At 46.4% G+C, this 13,442-nt stretch overlaps 2 protein-coding genes across 2 annotated transcripts in view; both read left to right on the forward strand.

Annotated features, from left to right (window-relative positions):
• The window catches only part of CACNA1G (calcium voltage-gated channel subunit alpha1 G), a 106,919-nt gene extending 104,581 nt beyond the window's left edge, over positions 1-2,338 (forward strand). Inside the window, exon 39 of the mRNA XM_035893303.1 lies at positions 1,484-2,338. Coding sequence (XP_035749196.1) covers positions 1,484-2,338 — 855 coding nt within the window. The remainder of the gene's footprint in view (positions 1-1,483) is intronic.
• A 4,045-nt stretch (positions 2,339-6,383) lies between these two features.
• The window catches only part of ABCC3 (ATP binding cassette subfamily C member 3), a 58,044-nt gene continuing 50,985 nt past the window's right edge, over positions 6,384-13,442 (forward strand). Inside the window, exon 1 of the mRNA XM_035893386.1 lies at positions 6,384-6,449. Coding sequence (XP_035749279.1) covers positions 6,384-6,449 — 66 coding nt within the window. The remainder of the gene's footprint in view (positions 6,450-13,442) is intronic.

Here is a 13,442-nt window from a genome sequence, read left to right on the forward strand (position 1 = left end):
GGAAAGAGCGAGCTGGAGGTGACTAATAGTGGTGGTGTACGCAATGCAGGTTGGTGCGCAAGCAAAAGTAATGACAATAATTACTTTTTGCTTCTGTAGTCTACTTTTTTGTGGTCTATGTCTCTTCTCAGGGTATGAACATGACTTCTTCTCCCAAACGCTCACTACAACTATCGGCATTGAGGCCGGAATTAGCTCCATTCTGGACTGTGGTTAGTTGCCAGTATTATGCTGTAAAATTTTAACTAGAAAGGCTTCACCAGCGTTGGGCACAATCGTTTGCTGTATTAAATATTCTCTCAGCTCTCTCTGATGACAAAGGGAGCCCAATGTGCAGATGTAGCAACAGACTGGTGCTTCTGCACGCACACGTGTGCGTACTGCAGCTGATGAGAGCCTTGCCTGAATAGAGATCGTTTGGCTCAAACGATCCTTGTGGGACAATTTTTATACAAATTCTAAGATCTTTTTGGGGCGATTCATCACAAAAGCATTCCTTACCGTGAGGAATTTCATCTCCTTGCACTTCTCTAAAGGACTGAGACCAGCTGTATGCATTTCCTCTGCATTTCCTCCACATTTCTCCGTGAAGTTTTTAATCTTTAAGATCATTTAAGAGTCTTCTCACACTGAGACTCTGCCTTTAAGGGCCGGTTAATATGGCTGATTTATAAACCCTTTTGACAAGGGGATGCAGTGCAGTGAAAAGACAAAGCCTTCAAAACATGCCATAGGTCCTTTCTGCCAGCAGGCACTGATGCTGTGTATGGCTCAAGACAGCCAAGGCAAAATGTGCCTTCGGAAGCCTGAACTCAAGCATGAGAATAAGTTGAAATAATTACATAGATTATTATTGTTATTGTTATTAGTCCAGCTTTGGACTCTAGCTTTTCCAGCTCCCCTGCTGTAAGATGGTGCAGAGTCGCGGCTCCAGCCTGGGGCCCAAAGCCAGGGACAGGCTGTTGCCCTGATGCTGGCGCTGAGCGTGGTTGCTCTGGTGTCGCTGGCTCTGGGGATCCTGCTCCATGCCCTCAGCATCACCTGAGCTAGAGAAGGGGATACACAGGCTTACTTGCACATCTTCCCTCTCCCACTTGTACCTGGGCTGCTAAAATTATAAAGGCCTTTGCTGTAGACCCTCATCCTTTGCATAACAAGAATATGTCTAAGTTTGGGTGGGGGCATTCTGGTTTTTCAGCCCTCCATCCTTGGAGGAGAAAGCTAAAGGTCAACCATTTACAAAGAATGAAGGCTCAGATTCTTCTGTCACTTACACAGGGACAAACCCACAGATCTCTGAAGCATGGGAATTGCTAGAGCCCACAAAGCAGTTGTTACTGTAGTCGGTGGGTGCGTGCTGAGGTATCCCAGCAGAGCTGAGTGCCCTGTAAATGCCGTGCCTTGCTTGTACTAACCTTTGTTTGGTCTGTCTCTCTCATCTGGCAACTCCCTTCCTCCCCGGTCCCTTTGCGCTCCAATACAGATGGCTATAAGGAACGACTCGTTGGATAGCAAGGAGAACCTCCACACCGAGGTGAGTGAACTCTCTGACCCAAATGTCCCCGCTGTGCCCAAGGAGGAGTCACCAGTGGCTCTGATGCCCTCAGAAGCACAGGATTTGGCTGCATGGAGCCGGGCAAGTGTTCATACGCAGCAGCTTTCCCACAATCAGTATAATATTTCAAAGCAGGCACCAGCATCGTGTGCTTGTGCAGACTCGTATCAGGAGACGCCTGGAGATTCAATGGACCAAGAAGTATCTGAAATAAACAGCTCCTCGGAGCCTTTCACTTCAGAAACTTGTACAGCCTCGAGTGCCTGTTCAGATGTTCAGCCTCTCACTCCTAAGAGGAACATAGGCAATACTGGCAACGTTACACTGAAGGACCTGAAGAAATACCACAGTGTAGACACCCAGGGTCTTCTAAAAAAACCGCCGTCTTGGTTAGATGATCAAAGGAGACATTCAATAGAAATTTGTTCAATGGAAAACAGCCCTCAGCACCATTCCACATCTAGCTCTTCTGGCTTCATAAGTCAGGTGGTAAGTGAAATGGAAGGCTTGCAAGGAACACGGCAGAAGAAAAAACTGAGCCCTCCATGTATATCTATAGATCCACCCGATGGACAGAGTTTACTACCTAGAGGACCTCACAGCATCTCACCTGCCAGTGGAGACATTTGCTTGAGACGGCGTGCTCCATCTTGTGAATCCAAGGATTCGATGGATATAGGGGATTCATTGCTTCCAGACAGTATGTCAACATCTCCTGCCCCAAAGAAAGACTTGTTGACACTTCCTAGCTTTTCCTTTGATCAAACGGAAATGGACCCCTGAGTTACTTTTCTGTTGGTGCCAAATGTTTTCTTCCTTTCATGTAATAGAAAAAAAAAAAAAAAAATTAAAAAACTCTGTATTCCAAAATGGCACTGGGTAAAAAATTTCCAAAGAAAGATTAAAGAACCAGCGGGTTAAAAGAGTGGTTAACCTATATCACGCTTACTTAAGCGTATGTTCTGCTTAGGTAAAAGCAATACAATGTGCAGAATCTATATGTATATTATATTTTATTAAATTAATTGAATCTAGTATTGCGGGATGTAGTACATTTTGTGACTAAAGACTCGTTTAATTTTCTTCTATTTTATGTATCTCAGAATATTTCTGAGATAAAGTTGGTTTTTATGAATATTTTAACCTAAAAAATATATATTTAATCCCTTCTCTTTTTTTTGTTTTGTTTTGTTTGGGTTTCATTTTCTTTTGCAAAGCACAAAATGTAGCCAATTAGTGCATTACAGAGGAAATGTACCCCACAGTCAGCAGTAAATAAGGATTATTTAATGTAATTTATTTTTCCCCTTGGACTTCAATGATATTCTGGGAAAAAGATTGTTTGGGTAGCATAGAAATGCAGTGGCAGTTTTTTAACAAAATAATATTCCAATCTTGCCTAAAACTGACATCCAGAGTAAAAGCAGGTGCACAAACCCAGGAAGGTACAACATGCCGATAGATGGCTGAAGGTGGTGAATGCAGAGCCATTTACCTGTACACAACACTGAGTTACAAAAGGAGATTCTAGATGGTCCACTGGTGACTCCCAAAATCATGCCAATGGATAATTTTCATACGTGCCTAGGAAACGGAGGCGAGAAAAGCCTGTGGTCACTTCTGAGATGTTTTTTCCAGTGTCTCCCAGATAGACTGCTGCTTTTGCTGGGTTTTACACCTCTGTAAGCCCACGGTTTGCGGTGGAGCTCCTCCTTTTTGCACCCGTGCGACAAGGAGGGTAAGGCCGTGTTTGAGATTTGCAGTGGGTGAATTCAGCGCAGACATGACACGGCGGTGGGCTTAAGCACATGTTTAAAGTTAAGCTCGTGCTTCAACTGCCTTGAGGTTGATCGTATTTATGTAAATCTTGAAAATTAAAATAGTATGCTTATGCGTGTGACAGAATCAAGGCGAGTTACAGAATACATGTAAGAAAGTCTGTAGGTACTGCAATGGCTGTTGATTTTCAGTTTAGAAAGTTGTTTTTTTGCTATCACTGCTAGAGTTAATTTACATGACCCTGACTGTAATTTTATTTCTATCAAAAGCCTTAAGCAGCAACTTCATGATAAAAAGTAGATAAAACCAGAATTCATGTCCTCACTTTATCACATATCCTTAATTGTCAGTCATCTCAGAAATTACCTGTTTACTTCTGTGCTAACGCCCTCTGCAAAAAGCCTGTGTAAAACTGGAGAGCACAGCCTGAAAATCAAGAGAGGTTGGCCTGGTTTGACCCCCCCCCCTGCTCTTCACTGTACTTATGGAAACCAGACATTAAGTTCCCTCAGCTTCCATGAAATCACATTAAGATGTAGGCTAAGTAAGATTCTGCAGGCATGGTTTGAAGTGTGTGAACAGTCACAGGTTTAAAACCTCGTGCATGGATAAGACTTTGCTGGATTGCGTCTTTAAGCCAGAGCAAGAAAGAGGAGGATTTGTGCTAATTCTGTCAGTCGGGAGTTTTTAACTTTTCGAGAACTACTGATCTTTTCGAATCACTACAAATTGTTGATGTACAGCCTTTTATCCATTCAGAGATTAGACTGTTACGACTACCTGTATCTGCATTAGCTTCAAGTATAGATGCAAGAAGAAGATGCTGTTCATACCTAACAGCCCATGTGAGGTCTTAAGCTCCTGTATTTTCACTTGAGGACGTTTACTCCATAAACAATCCCCATTCATTTGCACGTCCTGTAGAAACGTAAGGGCTTTCAGCGGGGAGTCAGCCAGTCAGTGTATTTGAAGTAGGAGGATTAACATTCTGCACTATTTACTGCAGTTAGATTAATTCTTGCCTGGGACCTTTTCCCCCTCTTCAACACGGGCCCATATGGAGACCGCTCTCTTTGATATGCCAGTCCAAATCCAGAGTTAAGCCCGTTTAAAGCAATGATTTCAAACAAACCTTTCATCAGTTCTTCCCCCAGATCACATTTAAGGAAATAATAAAATTACAGTTTATTAAGCCTGAAAAATATTCTTAATCTCTTTTTTGGTTTTACACTCGTAATGAGCCTTAGCTTTGCCTTTCACATGCACTAAATAATTTGGGAAAATAGCTAGGCCACTGAAATTGCCGACCCCGGCTCCTTAATGATTAGGAGTGTGTTTGTATAGCTGGAACAATACTACTCATATAGTTCCTTCCTTACAAAAAAACCCCCATGCAACATTTTAGCTTGAAATCATGGCACAAAAGGGCAATGTGATCTGAATCCAATGCCCAACTCCAAATGTGATGGAAAGCCTACAGGCTCCTCTATTTTCAATACTTGGGGTTTTGCCCACTGACGAGGTTTGTGGAAGTAACAAAAAGTTTACATCATACGTGACTATTGAGTAAAGACTAGCCAATAAAGAAACGCTCTATGGTGATGCGTTCAGGAAAAGAAATCCATGTAAAATAGTTTGTTTTCTAAACCGGCTAAGTTTTTTCTAGATGCCCTTTTGAAAAACAAATACAAATGTACTGCAGCGTGTGCAATAATCTTACGATAATTTTAAATACCGTTTGGGGGGGTTTTATAGAATTTGACTTTTTTTAAACAAAATGTACAAAATCCACAGGAATTCTGTAGAATGGTTATGTTGATAGAACTTTTTATATTTTTGTAGAAATCTATAGAGAAATTGTTAAAAGCCTCCGTAGCATCTTGGGAACAGAAGCAGCTCTTATCTACAAGTTTCTTTTCATAAACCTGGAGCCAGACCTACTGTATTACAACACGTAGAGCCTAGTTTCAGAGCCTGCATCCAGGTCGCGTTTAGAAGTAAGCAGCTAAGCTCAAGTTCTACGATATTGCAGTGCTATTACTGTTCGAGAACTGTACCCATCTAAAACACCTACTCCCAAACCTCAGCCCCTGTTGATGGTAAAATAGTCGCATGGCTATCCAGTTCATTCAAGCACACCAGCACTTTACTACTGTGGATTTACTGTATACAGGTGGGAGGAGGATATTCTGCTAGTGCCAGTCTGACACATGGGGAAAGAGAGATTGCAGATGTGTCTGGAAAAATGTAAATTCCATTCTTGCAGCCCCTCGCACATAGAACTGATTTTCCATAGCTCGGTTACAGGCCGTTTATACTGTAGATATTTTGGAGGAGGGCAAAGAAAACACTGTTTTTGACTTCTGTGGATTGCACTCAGCACAAGGTGTGTTCAAGGTTAAAAAAAAAAATAAAAGAAAACAAAAGCGTTACCATTGTAAATTAGGCTATGCCCCAGTCTCCCCTTTTCTGCCCCTTTGGCTATAATAACCCACGTAGACTATTACACAAGGTGACTAGAGTAGGCACAGTACCATTGCAATGTCCGTAACAACCTAGTATATATTATAGAACTTTGTATTTAATAGTTAATATATTGTTATACTGTATCAGGTATATGGGCCAAAACAAGGTCTTTTGGTCAGGGCAACAAAAGGTGGTATTCATGGGGAAAATTGGGTTAAAATGTTCCTTTTTAAAAAAAGAAAAAAGACAAAAAATGAGTGTAAATCTTTACAAATGACAAAAACAAATGTGTCCTATTAAAAGCTTTTGAAAAGAAAACAACTGCGCACTTCCCTTTTTTGTTGTTGCTGATGATAATCTGTATCATTCAGAGCGGTCAAATCTTTGGTCATGTTTTAATTACGAACAGTTGGAGGAGGTATTGTATCGCAGCAGCGGCCGGGAAGTCGAAGGGCAGATTGCGACACGTCGGCCCCGCGTGAAGCAATTCGGTTTGACGCTGTGAGCGGATCTGGCCCCACGCATCGCCCAGGGCATGCTGTTTTACCGAGGAGACCCTCGGTTGTGCTTCTGCAATCGCACCATGCTGGCAAAGGACAGCTTGGCAAGTCGCTTACTGATGCGAAGGCTGCTGGGACTGCAACGGAGAGTGAGCTGCAGCCAAAGGGGGAGGAAGGAGTCAGGAGACGGGGCAGATTCGATCTGTCTGTGAAAACACGTTGCTGTGAAGAGGAAGATGCTGGGCTTTTCCACGTGATCATGACTTCAGGATTTCTAGCCTGAAGTACAGCAGCCTCGTCTCCATCCTGTCTGCAGTCATTTAGGTCTTTGCAAAGCAGGGGTTGGTGGGGATGGTTCCACCCTGGGAGCTGTGGACTGAGTGTTGCAGGGCAGCTGGGGCTCAGACTCCAGATGCTGCTTAGGTACCACCAGAAGCATTTGAACCTAAACTCTTCAAGGGTCTTTAGTGAACGAGTTATTTAGCTCCTAACATGAAGTCTCCTCTCCTCTGGGGAGCAGCCACTAGAGGGAGGAACCAGGCACGTAGGCATCCTGCAGCCCTTTATCTCACTTTGACTTGGATGGCTTGATGATGGCTCTGTAGCAGGAGGGACCCTAAATTGACACCCAGAGTGGTTATGTTATCTAGCGGGTGTTTTGATAAAGGCCCTCTCATATTCATCTCCAAGTAGCAAGCAGCAAGAAGGAAGTTTGATCTTAAACAGAGAGAAAATGTGGGTCTGTGCAAAATCCCCTGCAAATCCGAACAGAGCAGGACTCCAGAGGCAAGCTCTGTAATGCATCTGCATTGTCCAGGCTACAGGGCCAACCCCCCTGGGCTGGAACCACTGAAGCTCCTATCCACCCCTCCAAGGCTGCAGGATCCGCATGGCCTTAAGGTAAGCCAAGATGGGCCAGGAAAGCAGTTCACAGGTTCAAGCACTTCACACCTCTCTGCACACAGGTGAGTTTAGCCCTGTGGTGATTCCTTAGTGGGAATGGCAAATCCCTCTATTTCTAATGCTGGGTTTCAGAGGGATTTGGGAGGGGTGTTGTTTTTGTGTTATTTTTCTTTCTTTTTTTTTTTGCTGCTCTGTTTTGTGAGTGTTCCTGTATGAAGCTCTTTTGCTGAGTTTTAGTTGTTTTGTGTTATTTTTCCTTTTTTTTTTGCTGTGAGGTGAGTATTCCTGTATGAAGCTCTTTTGCTGAGTTTTAGTTGCAGTTTTTAGAAGGCTCCCACCCAGGCTGGCTGCTTTCTCGCAGCTTGCCAGAGCTTGGGCATGGCACTTCGTTGTTCTGCTTGGTAAGGAACTGGGATGCTGTGTGAAACTGGGCTGTTTCCTATGTAATGGTGGCTGCATCTAGGGAAGTAGCACTTCAAATTTAATTTGCTTCTGGCTTAGTTGAGACAGTTAGGTGAACCTAGCTAACTGTCCTGCTTCTGGAGAGCAGTGTCCCATCGGAAAAGCCGTGTGTGCAGCACATCCCTTGGCTGGAGCTCTGTAAAACCCTGTGATCAGCTTCATGAGGAATAGGAAAGGCCTATTTGTGCCTTCTGTATTTCAGGTGTTCCGGAGAGACAAAGCGAGGCACACCAACAAGTCTAAGGTGTGACCTGTACTAGAATCCCCCCCAAAAATAAGGTAGGAAAAAAGCAATTTGAAGAAATGTGCCTGGCTCCCTTCATTGCCCCCAGCACTGTGTAAAGGACCAGCTGTGATCAGTTCCTAGTGGGTCAGGATCCCGCAGGTTAAAGGGTTAAGGCCAGCCAAGTTTTGGAGGGATACAGGCCTGGACTGAATTGCCCGGAGGCGGCCAAGGGCCATCACCCCCTCGGTGTGGGCAGCCCACAGCCGGCAGCCGTTCCGGGCGCAGGGGTTTGCTACCATCTAGTGGGCTTGGGGCAAGGAGCGGCCGGGGGGGAGCTGCCCTGGGCACCGGGGGAGGGTGTAAGAGGGACCCTGGGGTGCAGGTCTGCCCAGCCCGAAGAGCTTTGTGTCCCATCTCCGTGTTGCAGAAGCAGCGCAGGATTGGGAGGGGAAAAAAAAAAAAGAAAATCCAAGGAGGGTTTGTACTTCTGCGGGGATTTTCAGCCACTGAATTTATAAAAATCGCTTCCTACGGTAGGAGGAGAGGAGGGATTTCTCCCAGATTCAGAAGCGCCGTGCCAGCCAGTGGAGCCACGCAGCAGACACGCGTTGCTCCGTGCTGGCAGGAGCTGCTGGAAGCCAGGCTGCTGAGCACGTCAGCTGGCATCTCCCCTTCCCGGCAGCATGCAAAGTCCTGGGAGACAACAGCCCATCAGGGACAGTCCTAGGGCTGTCCAGCATCTCCAGCTCCCCAGAGGCTTGTTTGCCCCCACGCATGCTTATGCCTTCCTTTAAGCACGTGTAAAACAGACAGCGCAGCACCGAGTCCTCCCCGCGCGTGCTAATCCATGACGGTCTTGTACGGGCTGTGCACTTGCACGCAGCAGCCACGACACATCCACAGCTTGTGGGCTTGACCGGGGCGTTTAACCTCTGCGTAGGAGGAGGATAACCAGGCAGGCCTTGTGCCATCTTGCGTGGCTTGTGCTGAGGTGCTCAGCACTCGGGTGTTCGCTCGGGCGCAGGCTGAGCGCTTGTCACTAGATGGCAATGCCACGAAGTGGTTTAGCGGGGACATTTGTGTACTTCATTTCAGGCTGCACAGGAGGTCCCCTATAACCTCCTGTTTCTGTTTGGTTTGGCGTGGTCATCAGCAATAAGCCGTTGCCTCGCTGGCATTTTTGCATTTGAGGTTTAAGGTGGCTTTTACGTGTTGTATTCAATGCTTCGGGTATGTTTACAACACACTGTATAATCCTGCAACATCCTCTGGCATTTTCTGTTATTGCTTGAGTCGCTGGATGCTATAATTGGCAAGCTTTCAAAGGTCCTGAATAGATTATCTTTCCATATCAATTTAATACTCTAAATAATGCAACCAAAGACCCCTGCAGCTCCAGCTGAGAAATGAAAAGGATGGTTAAACCACTTAATTACTCACTGCGCTAACAATTATTTTACGGAAACAGAAAGCAGAATCCAGCTGTTCCAGGGGAAATCAGGAAGAAGTTAATATTGGAGTCATTCTACAGGGGGAAAAAATACTGCAGTGGACAGCACGTGCTGTGCCAACACCTGCGACGGCAGCGCAGAGCCGCTCTGCCGGGCGCCACCAGCTCTGCATGGCCAAAGGCTGGTGACAGCTCCATGGTCATTCAAACAAGGCAGGAAAGGCACCAGTGTTTGCACTGCTGCAACCACTGTGAATTCTGCGTGCCCGTTCTGTGGTGAAATCCTGAACAGCTTCAGCTCATTAAAACTAGGAGGGGTTTGTGGGGTGGCTGAGTTGGTGGAGGGGAGGATAAGCTGGTGGCAATTGTGTCAGGGGCTGAATTCAGCTAGTTCGGGTCTTTGCTCCAGAAGGCCCAAGTGCCACATGCTGCTTGTCTGTGGCTGTTTGTCCATCACCCTAAGCTCCTTCTGCAGCGAAACCACCCACAAGCTGGGACGTGTTACACCTGCCATGGCTTCCATCAACCTCTGCAGGCACTTTAGAGCATGTCTGTGGCATTATCCAGCAGGCGAGAGATACCCAGTGCATTCGGAGTTTGGCTGCTCCCTGCTGCAGCGGCTCCAGCATCACTTTGGGGTGATCTAGGAAGTTCTCAGCATGTCTAGATTCTTCTCCTGCTCATTGGTCTCAGTATGAAATGTAGGAGCACTTGTGTAAGAGGGGAAGATGGTACTACACATGGTGTCCTGGAGGAGTCATACGCACACTATTTTCTCCTTTTACAGAGCCTTGATGCACTGGGTGGACCCTACCTCACCCCACAGCTAACAGAATGACTTTATGGTGCAGCTTCAGGCCAAATGCACTGTGCTCCCAAGCTCCCTGTGCAGGCTTTCCAGGGAACTGCCGCCTCTGGTCTTCCAGCCAGGGGAATCTTGCCTTCTACTCCCTGCCCACAAAGCCTGCTGATATAAGCCCAAAAGCAGAGCTGTGCATAAAAACTGGAGGTGCAAATTCCCAGCCTGCTCTCTCATCTGTTTTACCATGGGACTTCTAAACTGCTCCTTGCGCTTTCCAGAAATGAGGAAATGAAAGTTAAATCCTTTCCTGCAAGAAGAGAGATGCACACTATACGCAACACCATTGACCGTTGGAGAAGCAGCAACCTGAAGTCTGCAGCTTACTCATGCAGTGTTGGCTTTGAGCAGTTTGTTACAGTCCACATCTCACATGTGTTAAAACAAGGTTTCATCCCCTTTCTTATAAAGTGGATGTGTAGGGCCTTGCTGTAAACGCTAATTTGGCAGCCTCTTTTTCTTGCCATCTGTAAAATGTGACACCTCTGTGGGTCTCAGAAAGGAAGCTGAGCCTCTGCTGTTCCAAGCAGAGAAAAAAGGTGGTATTTATAGTCAACTAACCATAAAACTGTGACTTCCAGAGCTGCACATGCTCAAGCCCTCCCCAACCCTCAACTCTAAATGTCCTCCTTTATATGGATTTCTTCAGGAGTCGGTCACACTTCATTTTGCTTTCAGTGCTTTGCAAATCAGCATGAGGTGCGGTATGAAAAGCAGCCCGCCTCGTACCCGGTGCTGTGCTTACACAAACAGCTTCTCTTGAGCGTTACCTCCTGTCCTGCCCCTGCCAACCGCTCTGCGTGGCCCTGGGCACGCCTCGTAGGAGATTCGTGATTGCACTGCCTTGACCTGCTCTGTGTGTTAGCAGATGAAAAGTCCTTTACTATGCAGCTGGCATGGAAAAGAGGATGCAAATACATTACTGAATGAACCCACATCCGATCTTGCCACTCCCCTGGAATAAATGTCCGGTGAGAAAAGGTGAATTCATGACCTCCCCAACATTCTCACCAAAGGTGCTGTTTCATTTTCCTGCACAGCCAGCCTGCATTTGGGGGAACATCACAGGAGTAATGACATGGTTTAGGTACATCCATCTTCCTTCCCATCATCAAAAGGAAGCAGGACCAAAGTGAGTGCCTGAGATAGTGCTTCAGGCTTTGCTTTGTACCAGGTTCAGCAACTTTCCTGTGGCCCTTCCCAGGAGCTTTTAAGCTTCCCCCACCCCATCTTGTCAGTTTGAGACTTTAATAGTCCTGCCTTTGATTTTTTTTTTCCTCTCTGCTAGTGTGTTTTGCCAGACAGCACCTGGAAGTCAGTAATTACACTGCAAAGTCAGTGCAAGGTAGCAGGGTCTGCTGTGAGGTCCGGGCTGGCTGCCTGGTGGCTCTCCTCGAGCTTGTGGTGGCTCTCCTTGAGCTTACGGTGGGGCAGGTGGGGGGAGCTGGCACCTACTCACCAGTACCATCCCTGTTTAATGGTGCCCACCATGGATTAGGAATGTGAAGCAAGAGGCAGACTCATTTAGGATCCCCTACTTTGGGGTCCTGTGAGACCCAGGGAAATACCCTAATACAGGACTTTCCTCCACAGATATGCAACAATTCTGCTGAAGTCAATAATTTAATCAGGGATTAATTCACATTGCACATGCCAATGGAACTGTGCAGTACACTGATAAAATAAACCTCTCCCCTCCTGTACACACAACCTATGGTAGCTGTTCGTGAGGTGCCTCTGTACCTGCGACATCTTATAATGCCAGAGCTGGTCTTAATTTAGGGCACATTCCCAAACCACACCAAGTTCTGCTCCTTGGTGCAAGAAACACAGAGATGCATGTTTGTGTGTCAAGAGATCAAATCCTCAGCACTTCTCTTGGAGCAACTGTTCTCACAGGTTGTGGCAGGAGAGGAGGTTTGAAGAGCCACAAAGGAGTAACTCTCAGCTATTACTGCCTTTCCTGAAAATTTTTATTGTGGTGCAATTCCACTGAACAAAAGTTTTGGCATAAGGCTTGCAAAGGCAACCCATGACGTCCTTGGAAGGTCTCGTTTACCCATTTGGCTAGGGTTCCTCTAGTACTCGCTTGAGGTGACGGTAATGTGATTGCGCTGCTTAGCCTGGATCAGTCTGAAATTTTGAATCTTGTAGGCACTCACCCGAGAACGCTATCTTCGGCAAGATCCTATCTTCCCACACTAATAAGAACTGTGTCCTTTTTAGCCAGATTATAGTAGATGTCTAAAACAAATTCCCAGCATTGTTTGTGGGAAGCACATGGCTTCCCCTGGTAGTGCTCTAGCGTGGGTATCACCCCTAGCGTCTTCAGGGGACTTCATAAAAGATTAGCAGAATGTTTTTTCTTTAGGGATGGAATATTTTTGAGACACGGCAGTACTGTGCTTCTCATCTCTTTTCCATTCTGGTGAACATTTTTGACAACACCCTTCTGCCTGATGGTTCCTCACCTTCCAGTGAGGAAGGAAACTCAAACTCTTAAAATATTTGAGTAGATTTGTGGCGGCAGGGTGCTTTGCGTGAGATGAAGTTATTGAACCAGATGCTACGGCAAGTGGTGGACAAACAGCAGGTGCTGGAAGGTCAATAATGCTGCAGGAAAAGTCCTGCCCAAGAGGAAAGCAAACAGTGCTCCTGCATCACGGGGAGGAGAAATCCAGATTGTGTCCAAGGTGCTACACTACAAAAATCTATTAGTTACACATATACATGGGATTTATTGAGTGAAAGCTTTTGAAAACAGATCCACACCACTGGTTTAACCACGTCTACAGCGGAAGCAATCAGCACGAAGGGAGAGGCTGCAGATGGATGGGTAAGGGATGTGATGCTCATTTAAGTCCTGCTGAGGCAACCACACTCCACACGGCTCTAACGGGGAGACAACAAGCGTCTCCAAGATGTTAACGTTAGCCTGAGTGGTCTGGACAGATGGACACAGTCAGCCCCAAACCCAGTGGATGCCTCAGCTCTACGCAGCCATGCTGGGTGACCATCGGGTGACCATCCCTCAGCCCGCCCTTTGCTTGCCATGTGGGGACCACCAATGTCCCACTCCGAGAGCAGGGCTCTGTTTGTCCCTGCAGGTCACACTGGCCAGAGGAAATGTTTTCCAGGAGGCTTGGTCCTTCCACAGGGAGGTCACCCCTGGAAAGCAAGGAGCCGCATCTCGGCAGCAGTGCCCATGCTTTAGGGGCCAGAGGACTTGTGGCAGCCCCTCT

Source organism: Egretta garzetta, unplaced genomic scaffold (assembly GCF_000687185.1).
Source record: "Egretta garzetta isolate BGI_Z169 unplaced genomic scaffold, ASM68718v1 scaffold34, whole genome shotgun sequence".
Taxonomy (NCBI): Eukaryota; Metazoa; Chordata; class Aves; order Pelecaniformes; family Ardeidae; genus Egretta; species Egretta garzetta.